The sequence below is a fragment of the Pyxicephalus adspersus genome, chromosome 2, assembly GCF_032062135.1.
Source record: "Pyxicephalus adspersus chromosome 2, UCB_Pads_2.0, whole genome shotgun sequence".
Taxonomy (NCBI): Eukaryota; Metazoa; Chordata; class Amphibia; order Anura; family Pyxicephalidae; genus Pyxicephalus; species Pyxicephalus adspersus.
Genome location: NC_092859.1, coordinates 6,495,208 through 6,509,906, shown reverse-complemented (window position 1 = coordinate 6,509,906; position 14,699 = coordinate 6,495,208). Strand labels below are relative to the sequence as shown.

Sequence of the window (14,699 nt, the reverse complement as noted above, 5' to 3'; positions counted from 1 at the left end):
GGTGCTATAATTCACAAATTCATGTTCTATCATGCTCTTATACTAATTATGATATTACCAAATCACTCTTTACTACAGTTATTTTAATCCATTCTAAACCTCTTCCCAGGTCCCCATCTCCATTTGTAGTGAAAGCTGTTTACCAGGGTTCAGGAAAGCACCCCGTAGAGGGGAACCAATATGTTGTTTTGAATGTGTCCCTTGTCCACAAGGAGAGATCTCCAATAAGACAGGTAAGAAGATGAAAAAGCACCACTCCAAACCATTATCTGCCAGGTGACCTTTGCTCTTTACTTTTCTTTAGCTAGGTTAGCAATTTTTAAGCCTTTGTGTACATAGATGGCCGTGAATCAACTTGAGACTTGCAGAAATTACCTACCCATTCCTAGTGGGACAGGGGTTTGTACATCTATATCTGGACATTTGCTGTTGATGTTAGCTGCCATTTTGATTTTTGAGTTTTGAGACTCTTGGCTAGGGTAGGGTGGTCGAGAGTCATAAAACCTGCTGTGTAGTTTGCCATAGACCGGAGAGTGAGAGGGAGGATTGTGTTCGTTTGACCGAATGTTTATAATTATTCTTCATCTTGCAGATGCCATAGATTGTTCAAAGTGTCCATGGGACATGTGGCCAAATATAGAAAAGGACCAATGCCTTCCAAAATCCATCGAATATCTTTCATATAGTGAACCATTAGGAATTACTTTAATGGCTACAAGCCTTACCTCTTCTATGATTCCACTTTCCATTTTAAAACTTTTCCTTCAATATAAGACCACACCAATTGTCAGAGCCAATAATTACTCAGTGAGTTGTATTTTGTTATTGTCCCTTTCGCTCTGCTTTCTTTGTTCTTTGTCTTTCATTGGTTACCCTGAGCGTGAGAAATGTCTACTGCGCCAGGTGGCCTTTGGCATGGCCTTCGCTCTCTGTGTCTCCTGTATCTTGGCCAAGACTATCATGGTAGTTTTTGCCTTTATGGCCACCAAACCAGGAAGCAGCCTAAAAAAAATGACCAGTCCTCATGTATCTTATATGGTGATTGCCACTGGATCTCTTCTACAGTTTCTTCTGTGCATTAGTTGGGTGGTTTCTGCTCCACCTTTTCCTCAACATAACACAGAAATACAACCTGGAATCATTGTTGTTGAATGCAATGAAAATTCACCAACTGCCTTTTGGATCATGCTGGGATATCTTGGCCTCTTGGCTTCCATCAGTTTTGTTGTTGCGTTTCTGTCCAGAACACTCCCGGACAACTTCAACGAAGCCAAGTTTATCACCTTCAGCATGTTGGCTTTTCTAAGTGTCTGGATATCCTACATCCCAGCCTCTCTCAGCTCAAAAGGAAAGTATACCGTGGCCATGGAGATCTTTGCAATCCAGTCATCAAGCTGGGCTCTGGTAATCTGTATGTTCCTACCCAAATGTTTTATTATATTGTTCCGACCAGAGATGAACTCCAAAAAACATCTCATGGGGAAAGACAAAGGTCGAAAAAAAACGTAGACAAAAGGCCATAAAAGGAATTTTTTACCTAACACTAAATATGGCTGAATGATAACTCTACCTGTACAATTTTGCAGCTTCAGTTGAAATTTAAGATATTATGTATTAAGTCACTGTGTTATTGAACATTGTCTTATTCATTGAATTTCTTTCTGTATCTTCCACACATTACATACATGAGGTCTACAACAAATGTTAATAAAATGAGACTCCAGCTTGAATGAGTTTTATATTTTGTTTCACAGCATTAAATATTACATTTTGATTTATTACTATTGCAAATAATAATTTACTACCTACGTTTTCTGTTTATAGAGTGGGAAGGCCTCTGTCAGATTTTCAAGCACATCTCTGGGCAGAAATTTTTTTAAAATGGTACCCCAGTAGGTGTTTCTGTGCACCAGTGTCAGAGTGGCAGAAACATTGGTGGAGAGGGCCACACTTGTATGCCACTCAGCCCCTGCCAGGATGTGTTTGATATGCAAAACATGTTTCACATTATTCATTTTTACCTGTCATTACTTAGCCTAATCACTGTGTGACAACTATGTGCATTGTCGAATTCAGAAGATTGTTGGCATTACCTACCTTAGTTTCATTTGGAAAAGGTATTAAAGGGCCATGTTTAATTATGTTGCTGCAGATTTGGGTGGGCCAGGCACTCCATCCCATTTCCAGGCCAGAACTTGAGGATGGCTCTGGAGCACAAGGTCAATGATAATGAAATTAGACCTGTCTTTGAGTGATAAACGGGGTACATTACACACTGGAGAACAGTGTGATTTGCTTTAGTATCTTAACTCCATGCATGAATTTAAATCTTAATTTTGTTTCAATCAGGTTTTATGGATGTCTTTGCCTAGGCACCTGCTCCATCTGGCCTTGGGCTACAACTCCCCCCTGTCTCAAAGACAGGTCCAAGTTTGAATGTGTCCAGCTAGGGGAGAACATGCATTGGGACCTTTGCCTCTTAGCAATGACGATAGAGACGGAGTCTAACTGGTAGTGATTAGTTGAAATTTTTCCCCTAAAACAGGGTAGGTTTGTGTTCGAGCCCTATGGAAGATGTAGGACTCAGCAAGTATATACAGTAGCTGTGGTTGAACCTATTTCCTATAGACCAGACAAATTTGAAACCTGTATGCACCACTTCAGTGGCCTGCAAAAGGTCTTTTTGTTTGCTGAAGGTGGCCAAGCATGGTGACTTTTCAACACTTAGGGTGGTAGTGAGCATACGGGAGATGCTAAGTAGCCACAGCTACATAAAAGAGGCATCCGCCAGGTGGTAAGTGGGCACTACATAATAGGCAATTAAAAGGCAATACAGCCAAGATTCCATGACACTAGAAAGACCTTAGCACTGCAAAAGTATAGAGGTTGCATGAAATGAATGCAGGGAGAAACATTTATGTAGGAATTACGTACAGGTGATGGTCAAAAAAGGCTGCAAAGCTGTCTAAATATAGTGGGAACCTACAGCAGGGTAAGTGGCACAGCAAGGACAATCCTTGTATACTGTACATTCTCTGCAAATTACACTGCCCTGTAGTTTATGAAGTCTATTGAGCTATTGTTGTTAGGATTTCAATAGGAGGATGTAAGAGGACAATAATTGTCCAGCTATACCAAAAGAATATCTGTCAAAGTGTGGCCCACAGATGAAAGGTGCAGCTGCCTTTGTATTCGAGCTTTGGATTTAGGTTTGACATCCCTGGCCCAAATGGCTTAAATAAGATTACTATGGTTTGGCTCTATTGTTCTTGGCGTTCATACAATGCTCTTTGCTGGCAATGACCCCAGAGGGTTACATAAAGTCATTAAACCACACAGCTTGTTTAGAGGGCTTGGTCTTTCCCCACAAACTGAAGGGAATAAACAGGGCAAACGGTATTGGGTGGCTTACCGGACAGGATAGCCAGCCAGATCCAGATATGCATCTCCTTACAGCAATTTTCTGAAAGGCTCTGGACGGGTCCATTTTTCTTTTTCTCCTTCCCTTTTGGGTAAAGGGTACATTTTTCCAGTCCTTTTTCTGTTGAGAAATGGGAGGTTGTTAGAGCAGGCTATGTGCCTAGTTGTAGGCCCCAGGGCTGGATCCAAGTTCTAGAGGGATCATTTCTCTGTTTGAGGTAGGCCATCACAGCTAGGATAATCACTGGGACAGAGTTGTAATTGAAGCCCTTGTTTATGTGGACCAGAAAAAAAATTGTGTGGTGCATAATTTTGGAGCTTTTTAGATTAAGAGTAGTGGTGTTCAGATTGACCAGTGGGAGTTGATTCCGATTATTTTAGTTATTCAAACCTTACTCTAAGAATTCCACCACCATCTTTGTCTTCCTGTTCAACCAAGTTTTAAAACTTCACTCTTTGGACAAAAGTATTTGGGTCCCTCTAGGTGGAGACAAAAAAGATTTAGGAACAACAGGATGCCTGAATTCTAAACTCCAAGAGGAGAATCAAGAGTCCCTATTAGCCAGGTGCAGCTATGAGGCAGAGGTCATTCCACATGACCTCCTCTCCCGTACCCTTCCCAGACATTTAGACTTGCAGCAATGCAGTTGCTCTCGTCTTTTTTCCCCATTTCACAAGGGATCATGAGTCATCTGCTGCCCATCAGAAAGCTTTTAATCATTTTATAACTTCTTATGCCATTGGGAAGAATTCCCATTCGAGTATTTAGAAACTATTAAGCAGATGAACAACACAAAATGCTACATGAAGCTTCTGAAAAACCGTGCCACCTTTGGGGCTGGACAGCTCTAATTCCTTTAAATTAAAACCATGGCTTTAGTCTGGTTGATACTGGTCCCAAAGTAATGAATCATAGCACTACCATTTGGAATACCTGCCCATCTACATTTAGCAATAAACATCACACTCCAAAATTGTAAACTTAAAATATAAAATCACATTAAATAAAATCTATTAAAATTTAAATTTAAGTCATAATCCCCTTTATAATGTATGCCTGGAACATTTTTATGTGAACATTTAACTTCTGCTATTCAAAGTCTGCTATGTGCATCATCTGTTGTAGGATACTGAGTAATTAGATGTCCTTGTGCTGTGAAATGCACATGGGCCTTGCTAATTATCCAGGACTAGCAGAGCTAACCACTATGGACATGTAATTATAAGAGGGAGGGAGTGATAATACTTACATGTACCCTATATAAAGGACAGACAGTGTATACAGTACAGGAGAGAAGGACAGAATGAGGTAGGTGTGTAGAATAGGGAAAACCATTGCAGGCCTGGTATGTGTCCTTGTCTGCCATACAGCCCTGGATGTCAGTGTGCAGAAATAATATTGTGGCTTAGTCCAAACCTATTTTTTTTACTTTTGATTGAATGAGGAGAGATTAAAACCACAATCTGGTTTTATTGCTGTGTAGGTTCTGCCTTTACTAGCCCTGATGACCCTGGTCAGTAACCATTTACAGAACATATTTGGTAACCCAACCTGTTTGAGTGTCACTGGAACAGAAAGTGAAGGTAAAACTTCCAATAACTAAGTTTTAACACCACACCCACCCCCGTCCCTTACCAATTCCATCCCCCTCACCATGACCAAAGCATATTTAGTACAAGACAACCATATTGATATTTTATTTTAGGATAAATTATAAATTATTTTGCATATTACTACTTTTTTTTAGATCTAGCTTTTTTAAACTTTTTTTCATATGGAACTGCAGACATCAGCATTGCTAAAAAGGCTTAGTAGGGAGAAATCTGGGGATTTTTGTGACTGCCTCAGGCATGCAGTGTTGATTTTAGACTGCAGACTGCATTGCTAATTCAAGCCAATGCTTCTTCCTGCACAGAGAGATTTGAGACTTGAGATCACCCTGGGCTCTGACTTCAGCCTTTCTCTATTGGAAAAATCACAGTTTGTTTTTCCTTAACAGCCTCCCCAATGAGGATCCCTAATACCCCAGGCCCCATGGACTACTATGGCTATTGCTATGCCACAAAAAAAATCAATTTACTCGCTTCTAATAAAAATCATTTGCAAGAAAACTTTTCTGTAAGATCCCACTGCTATAGATACCAAGGGGTCACTTACTGCAGGATCCTGGGTTGCATCAAATATTCAATTCTCTGTAGGCTCTATTTTTTTAAATGATTTTCTTTATTGTATTGCACAAGCAAAGCTTATGTTGAAGTTAACATGATTCATTGCAAGCCAAGCAAATTAATGCCAATACCATGGTCCGCACATTATGGGGGAGCAGTGCTGGGGATTTTCATAGTTGTAGTTGCAATAATAATAACTAAGCAGTAGTATGTCTTTTGTTGGCTAACTAAATATATTTACAAACAAAGTTTTCAAAAAATATGCACTCTTCAGGTAAATATAAGTTTGTTATAGAACTACAACAGCTTTTGAAATGGGTCCTCCCCTTTTCGATCCAAGACCTCATAGCATCCACATGTACATGGCCATTGGTACACTGCTAAAAGCAGTCCATCGATTCTGCCCTTTTGTAAGGGTTTTGGTTACAAAAGAGCATACCCAACACCATCCCTGTACTTTGGTTTCCTTTCATTGGCCTTACTGCTTTACAGTAACAATGGTGGTAAATGGGACCACGGAAACACAGCAAGAAACTCCAACATCCGACACAACTGGAAATGACACACCTATCTACATAGAATGGACACAATAGTGGACTTAATTGGACTGAACATTTAACTCCTATGTGCCTAATAATAAAATCAAGCATTCTGGATACACATTTGTTCTCAACATATAGCTTTTGGCACTGTAATAAATTTTGATACATATGTAACTCAGTACTAGCAATGCAAGGTATACCCAACCATTATGATGATCCTGACACATACTGTCCACACTGATCTCCTTTCTTTTACCTAACATAGACTCCTTTTTTCTATGAATCTAACCATATCAGTATTTTTATCATGTGCGCTATCAAATAAATTCTGATAATGTTCACATTGGCACATGTGGCCTTCACATAATGGAACCGGAGCAGGCTAAAATGCATGATGCACATGTAGGGTCAGCACCTTCTATAAATGAAACCTTTATTCATAGTAATCAAAATATTATACCATTAATGACCAAAGCCTGGCCTTTTCCATCAAACCATGATAGTGAGAGTATAATATATGTTGTAGATCTATTACTTTGTATGAAATATTTCTATCAAAATGGTTACATGGCAGTCCAGGGGGTACAATAAAGCAAACCCTACCAATGGTATCCAATGTCATATCTTATAATATAGATAACCATCATCAACATTACTTTAAAACATGATTTAAATATGTTTTTATACATTTTATATATATGGAATATTTTGTTATTGTTGAAATTTAGCTGGGCTGTCCTGTGCATAACCCCTCCAAATTTGCAGCTGACCCTGTGCCGGACATCTTAGATTGGCATCTTTCTGATGACTTTGAAAAGCAACAGGTCCTCTTATGACTGTGATTTTTTCTTGCAGGTTGATGCCCCATCTGTACCGAACGCTCTGGCACCTTGTTCTCATTTACAATGTCCCCACCTCCTATTCAGATAGTAACCCATCAGACGTGTCTCTTAGTGGCATATTGGTATCTGGAGATGTTCTCATTGGAGCTGTGATTCCCCTCCACATTGACAAACTCTACCCAGAAGTCACATTTCAACAGAAACCCCCTGCAGATGTCTGCACAATGTAAGTCATAGAAATGTTGTGTATTGTTGTGGAATGTCTCACCATTCAGGGGATTTTTTATATTATAATACAACAGAGGAAGCAAGTGCCTGGGGCCCCGTTATCCTCACCTAGGGTTCAATGAGTTTTCCCTGACTATACCAGTCAAGGGACATATAAAGGCAACTTGAAGCAGGTTGATGAAGCTTAGAAGGTCAACTGTACTTCAGAATGCGGTCAACAGCAGGTCAGTACTCCACACAGTGAACCTTGAACCATCTTACATGGTAAACGCATACACATAATACACCTAAATGCAATCTACATCTACATTTACCCTTTACCCAAACCCTTTCATCCAAGGCCTTGGTGGTGAGTCAGTAAAACACACCTCATTACCTGCTTTGCTTTCTGTAATACAGAACTTGTAGTGTTCCAGGAATCTACAGATTTCAGTAAGCCACCTACAAATAAATGACCCTTTAGCCAATCAATGCAAACAAACCAGGAAAAATCTGATGTGATATTATCCTCCTGTATGTAAAACAATACAACTAGGTCACCTCCCTGACATCTGGCCTGTGATTGGAAAATAAAGGATCCGGTACTGATTGATGAGATCTTCGGGTTGTCCTTTAATCTCTCTGGTGTATTGGAAGCTTTGGGGAAATATGAATATTTCTGACTGTTGCTGTTTGTATAGACTGTTATAAGATCCTTATATAGTAGTCTATACTGGTATTACTTGGGTTAGCATATGATCTTGCTTCATTTTAAATGGTGCATATGGTCTAAAGTTTGTAGACTTCTGACCATCACACTTTTATGACCATGGACATGAAGTTACCCAACAACCACCACATTTTTTTTACTACTCTTCTTGGAAAGCTTTCTACAAGAATTTGGAGTATGTGTAGATTTCTGAAGAAAAGCTGACTGTTTTGGGGTTTAAGCTTTTTTTTAACATCACAATTAACATTCTCACACACATGCGCATCAAGCATGACTATTTCTATTATCCTCCAGTTGACCAAACAAGGTACTTGAATAGCTGTCTTGAGCTTTGGATGAATATGTTGGAGCAGCATTGATTTAGGATTGGTCAGGAAGGACATGTCTTTGGCTGATTGGGTGGCTCATTTTCCTCCATCCCAATTAAGGCTTTTATTCGCCGACTATGTTTGGCCTCCATTGACAGGGGGCTCCTAATAAAGCAGCTTTAATACCGCAAAATGCGTTGAGATGAAGGTTGACAGAAATAGGCATGCCTGATACACATTGCAAGCACATGTAAATTGTTTATATTATTGTCATTTTTTGTGACCACAAAGCTATATTGATATTGATTTACAATAAGTAGGTGGTTTTATTATGTATTTAAAATGATTAAGTATCAATGGTAATAAACTTTGTTTAAGGGAGGGGGGGTAAAACATTCATTGTAAATTGTTTGTATTATTGTCATTTTTTGTGACCACAAAGCTATATTGATATTGAAATACAATCAATAGGTGGTTTTATTATGTATTTAAAACTATTAAGTTTCAATGACAATAAACTTTGTTAAAGGAGGGGGGGGGTTAAAACATTAATTGTAAATTGTTTGTATTATTGTCATTTTTTTGTTACCACAAAGCTATATTGATATTGATTTACAATCAATAAGTGGTTTTATTATGTATTTAAAAATATTAAGTATCAATAGTATTAAACTTTGTTAAAGAAGGGGGGGGGGGTAAAACATTAATTTTAAATCAGTTTCAGCGGGCCATTTAAAGGTTTGTTTTCCTGCTTTTTTAATGTTTATTAAGCTGTTGCTACTGTTAAACTTTTGGATACAACTATTTGATGCAACTGACAAATTAGAAATTACAATGGCATACTTACTTTTCAGGTTCCGCTTTGAACACTATCAGCAGTTCCAGGCTTTGCGGTTTGCTGTTAATGAAATCAACCGAAGTCCCAGTCTTCTCCCCAATATCACTTTGGGCTTCTATGCTTATGATTCTTGTGCTGTACTGCAGAGGGAGCTAGAGGGCACCCTGTGGATGTTGACAGGCCATGACTGGGTCATACCCAACTTCCGCTGTCGTGACCGCCCCCCACTTGCTGCCATCATCGGCCACTCAGCATCTAGTTACTCCATCCTCATGGCTCACATTTTGGGATTGTACAGACACCCACAGGTAAGGCACAATATTTTGTAATGTTTTCTCATAATATGACTGTTATTTTCGGTTGGTCTGTTAACAAATTTTTCATATTTAATATAACCACCAATAAAAATGAGTGGGATGACATCTCTGATACTGCTGTATTCCTAGTTGACAAATTTTGTTTTACTGCCCTTAGTCAAAGAATCCCAAACTCATAGTCATTGTGCTGTAGTGCTATGGATAGTTACTACTTTCCTTTGCTCATACAAATGGTCCAGTCAGTGCTGCGTCTAGAATTTTTGCTACCTGAAGTAAACACTGAGAAAATTCAGCCACAGGGTAGAAAAACTGGGGTAGTTAGCCTTATTAACTGAGCCTCAGTAACAAACTCCACCCCCCAGTAACGACCTCAGTGACAGACCCCAGTAACAAACAGTACAGACCTTGATACAGACCCCCAGAGCAGGTTTCTGTACAAATCTTCAGTACAAATCTGCAGGCACACCTCAGTACACATCCTCAGACAGACCTCAATGCCGCCCCTCGTGCAGACCCCTGGTGACAGAACTCAGTTCTACAGATCTCCAGTAACAGACCTTAGTATAGATCCCTTGTGCAAACCTCAGTACAGAACCCTAGGCAAACCTCAATACAGACCCCTAGTCCACGTCTCAGTACAATTCCCCAATACAGACACCCAGGCAGACTTTAATATGCAGATCTCAATGCAGATTTAGAAGAAAAACTCAATGCAGACTCCCTCCCCCCAAGACTTCAATACAGACCCCCAGGAAGACCTTAGTATAGATTTCAACCACCAGTGCAGGCTTCAGTACAAATCCCCAGTACAGGCCCCCAGGCACATACTACTTTACAGACTTTCAGGCAGACCTTAATATGGACCCCCAGACAGGCCCCCACTGCAGAGTCCAGTACAGATATGTCCATCAAGGCAGCCAGGTGGTTGCTACAGCTATCAAGAGCGCCAGGAGGTCATTAGGTTCATCAAGGCAGCCAGGTGGACACTGTACCAATCAAGGCAGCCGGGGGGGTACACAAGAACATTTCAATGACTAGAACAGTTCCTACTTCCACTAGTTAGGTTTTACTATCTGCTATATCCATTTTACAGCAATCAAAATAAAAAGACAAATATTTTTACAAGCAAATATTCATATGAAAACTGCTTTCAACTTTTTATCCAACAGATAAGCTATTTCTCAACCAGTTCTCTTCTAAGCAACAGGGTAAAGTTCCCTTCCTTCTTCAGGACCGTTCCAAGTGATGCTTTCCAGTCTCAGGGCCTGGCACAGATGATCACTCATTTTGGATGGACATGGATAGGTCTTGTTGCTGCTGACGATGATTATGGGCGAGAGGGCATCAAGATCATTAAGCAAGAAGTTGCAAGATCTGGAGCTTGTGTGGCTTTCACAGAGTATATACAGAGCATTCTGTCCTTCAAAAACATCAAAGACATTGCCAAGGTCATTAAGAACTCAACAGCTAAAGTTGTGTTGATTTTCTCTACGGACGTATACATTATTCTATTATTTGATGAACTCTTGGCCCTTAACACAAATGGAAAAATCTTTATAGCTAGTGAAGCTTGGTCTACATCAAATGTCCTCTCAGTGGAGAAATACTCATCAATCTTGTTGGGAACAATTGGTTTTGCTTATCACAGCTCAAACATCCAAGACTTTCAATACTACCTAAACAGCATTGACCCATACAATATTCCAGGAGCTTCATGGGCCAAAATTTTTTGGGAAGAAGCTTTTGGGTGCACGTTACCTGACCAAAATAATGTCAGTGATTCAGGAAATGTATTAAATGCATGTACAGGAAATGAGGACCTGTTTGGGATCCATAATCTCTATAATGACGTGTCAAGCTTAAGAACGTCTTATAATGTTTATACTGCTGTCCATGTTATAGCTAAAGCTCTTGATGACCTTATGTTCTGCAAAGAGGAGGAAGGTTCCTCCTGGACAGGAAGCTGCACGGATATTAAAAATTTTAAACCATGGCAGGTAAAGAAGTGTCTAAAAATTATTACTTTAATTGTACTTTTGTCCAGACTTTGCACACTAAAATAAAATTAATATTCTGAACAAGCAGTAAAAACACATTAAGGATTTGATTACTAAAGTTCTCCAAAACTGGTGAAGATAGACTATCACAGGAGAACCTGGGTGATCCAGCACACATGGAATAGATTGAAGACATTTGCTAACTAATTGCAAAGAATTTTTAACAAACCAATTCCAGGTTTGTTTGAATCACTATACTTACCCATTCCTTACAGCTTACCTTTAAAAACTGAACCATAAACCACACACATAACCTAATTCCTTAACCGTCCTTAATTACCAGTTAACCTGACTCTAAAACCCAAAGCCCAACTTTAAGGGTATTCCCCAAAAATTGAATGAAACACATTTTTACAGTATATAAAAGGGTTAGGGATGTATTTAGATGATTTAAACGGAAAGTTTATTTGGACTTTTAGCTAAGTATATTGCCCAATTATCTTTCCAGCTTTTGCACTACTTCAAGAAAGTAAGGGTGGAAATGAGTGATAATCGGCAAGTTTACTTTGACGTGAATGGGGATCCACCTGCTGCCTATGATGTTGTAAACTGGCAAAAGAACAAAGAAGGCACCATGGTTCAGATAAAGGTTGGAAACTATGACACTGCGACTACATCTGGAAACATCTTTTCCATAAATACAAGTTCAGTGTGGTGGCCCAATGGTGGGCATGAGGTAGGTTCACACTGTATCTCCTGTTCTTGTAGATGGTACATAATTAAGCCAAAAAGTTTAGGGATGTTGCTATAATAAATTACAACAACAATTGTTTGATAACAATTTTGTTATTGTCTATGAAGTTTATTGCCCTGTAGCACACAAATAACAGTGCAAGTACACCCAGTAGGGTTGATTTTTTAAAGGAATAGCTGTTCACTTAGCAAAATGAAATACCTTCCTTGCAAAAGATATTTACTGATTTTGGTGAATTAGGTAAAGTTCTTCTGAGTTCAACCATCCAAGCAAGAAAGCATTGATTGGGTATTTTGTGTGAAATATTGCAAGCTTGTATTTCTTTAGTAATTTAAATCTAGTGTAATTCAACCAAAAAACTATTTCTTATAGGGCCTAATTTATTAAAGCGCTCCAAGATTTGAGAAGATAGGCTATCACAGCCAACCTGGAATTTATCTGGTCAAGGATTAAAACCTTTTTACAACTAATAGCAAATTTTTAAGAATCCATTCCAGGTTCTTGGTTACCTACGGTAAGTTCACCTATGATATTCTATCTTCTTCAATCTTGGAGAGCTTTATTAAATCAGGCCCATAACATGGAATGGAAGTCTAGAAATGGTTGCATAGTCTCTTTTGTACTATAAACCCAAAACATATCTTTACTGCAATCATTTTAATCCATTGTAAACGTCTTCCTAGGTACCCGTCTCCATTTGTAGTGAAAGCTGCTTGCCAGGGTTCAGGAAAGCACCCCGTAGAGGAGAACCAATATGCTGCTTTGAATGTGTCCCTTGCCCACAAGGCGAGATCTCCAATGAGACAGGTAAGAAGATTCATGACCAAAGCACCATTACCTATTTGGCAGTCAGTAAGACATGTAGATGTTACTTCACCATTATGGGTCCTGTTGCTCAAGTAAGCCTTTGTTCAGTTTGAGCAATAGAAGAACAGCACCTGACCAAAGATTACTTTGACAACCACTTAGTTAGCAAGGTAAACTACATTTGTGACCACTAAATGTACGCAGCCAGCAGCCGGGTGATTACCTTTACAAAAACCATCTGCCCATCCCTAGAGGAGCAGAGTTCTAATTTACATCTACATTTAGACATGTGCTGCTAAGATTAGCCACATTTCAATGGGAAATTTAGACCTGTCCCCTACTGGGGAGACCTGCTGTGCAGTTTGCCATAGGCCAGAGCGTTGTGTGGTGGACAGTGTTCAATGGTGTAAACAGTTTATTCTCCATCTTTCAGATGCCATCGATTGTTCCAAGTGTCCATGGGATATGTGGCCAAATGCAGAAAAGGACCAATGCCTTCCAAAACCCATCGAATATCTCTCATACAGTGAACCATTGGGAATTACTTTGATGGCTACAAGTCTTACTTCCTCCATTGTCCCAGTTTCCATTTTCAAACTTTTCCTTCGTTACAAGACCACACCAATTGTCAGAGCCAATAATTACTCAGTGAGTTGTGTTTTGTTATTGTCTCTTTCACTTTGTTTCCTTTGTTCTTTGTCTTTCATTGGTTACCCTGAGTCTAAGAAGTGTCTTCTGCGCCAGGCTGCCTTTGGCATGGCCTTCGCTCTCTGTGTCTCCTGTATCTTGGCCAAGACCATCATGGTAGTTTTTGCCTTCATGGCCACCAAACCAGGAAGCAGCCTAAAAAAATGGACCAGTCCTCATGTGTCTTATATGGTGATTTTTACCGGTTCTCTACTACAGTTTATTCTTTGCATTAGTTGGGTAGTGGCTGCTCCACCTTTCCCTCAAAATAACATAGAAACCCAACCTGGAATCATTGTTGTTGAATGCAATGAGAACTCTCCTACTGCATTTTGGAGCATGTTGGGATATCTTAGCCTTTTGGCTTCCATTAGTTTTGTTGTAGCGTTCCTGGCCAGAAGACTCCCGGACAACTTCAACGAGGCCAAGTTTATCACCTTCAGCATGTTGGCTTTTCTAAGTGTCTGGATATCCTATATCCCGGCCTCTCTCAGCTCAAAGGGAAAGTATACCGTGGCCATGGAGATCTTTGCAATCCAGTCATCAAGCTGGGCTCTTGTGATCTGTATGTTTCTCCCTAAATGTTTCATTATATTGTTTCGACCAGATATGAACTCCAAAGAACATCTCATGGGGAAAGACAAAGGTCGAAAATAGAACATTAACAATAGAACAAGATATCAGACTATAAAATGAGTATTTTACATATCACTAAATATGGTCGAATGATAACTCTGCCTCATATTTTGTAGCTTCAGTTGAAATTTAAAATATATTGTAATAAATGACTGTAATATTGTCTTGTATATTAATGGTTTTCTGTATATTCAACAAATAGTATTTCACATGTATGTAAAAATTAAATGTTAATATCAATAAAACTACAGCCTGAAGGAATTTTACATTTGTTTTACAACATTAGGTTATATATATTGATTGATTTATTTATATTTATTGCAGAATTTAAAATAATTTTTTACTTTAAATAGGGAAGGTTTACAAATTTTAAAGACTGTCTCTAGGCACATTTTCTAAAATAATGCCCCTGATTCATCAATAAAATCCACACTCGCTGGAAGCG

At 39.2% G+C, this 14,699-nt stretch overlaps 2 protein-coding genes across 2 annotated transcripts in view; both read left to right on the top strand.

Annotated features, from left to right (window-relative positions):
- Positions 1 to 1,509, top strand: part of LOC140322280 (extracellular calcium-sensing receptor-like) — a 5,998-nt gene extending 4,489 nt beyond the window's left edge. The window contains exons 3-4 of the mRNA XM_072398862.1: positions 104 to 233; positions 593 to 1,509. Of these exons, the coding sequence (XP_072254963.1) occupies positions 104 to 233; positions 593 to 1,509 (1,047 nt within the window). The remainder of the gene's footprint in view (positions 1 to 103; positions 234 to 592) is intronic.
- Positions 1,510 to 2,750: 1,241 nt separating this feature from the next.
- On the top strand, positions 2,751 to 14,275 carry LOC140322279 (extracellular calcium-sensing receptor-like). The gene is made up of 7 exons (XM_072398861.1): positions 2,751 to 2,794; positions 6,987 to 7,199; positions 9,073 to 9,364; positions 10,543 to 11,370; positions 11,879 to 12,106; positions 12,808 to 12,931; positions 13,365 to 14,275. The coding sequence occupies exons 1-7, from the start codon at positions 2,751 to 2,753 to the stop codon at positions 14,273 to 14,275; spliced, it is 2,640 nt and encodes an 879-aa protein (XP_072254962.1).
- The last annotated feature ends 424 nt before the right edge of the window (positions 14,276 to 14,699 follow it).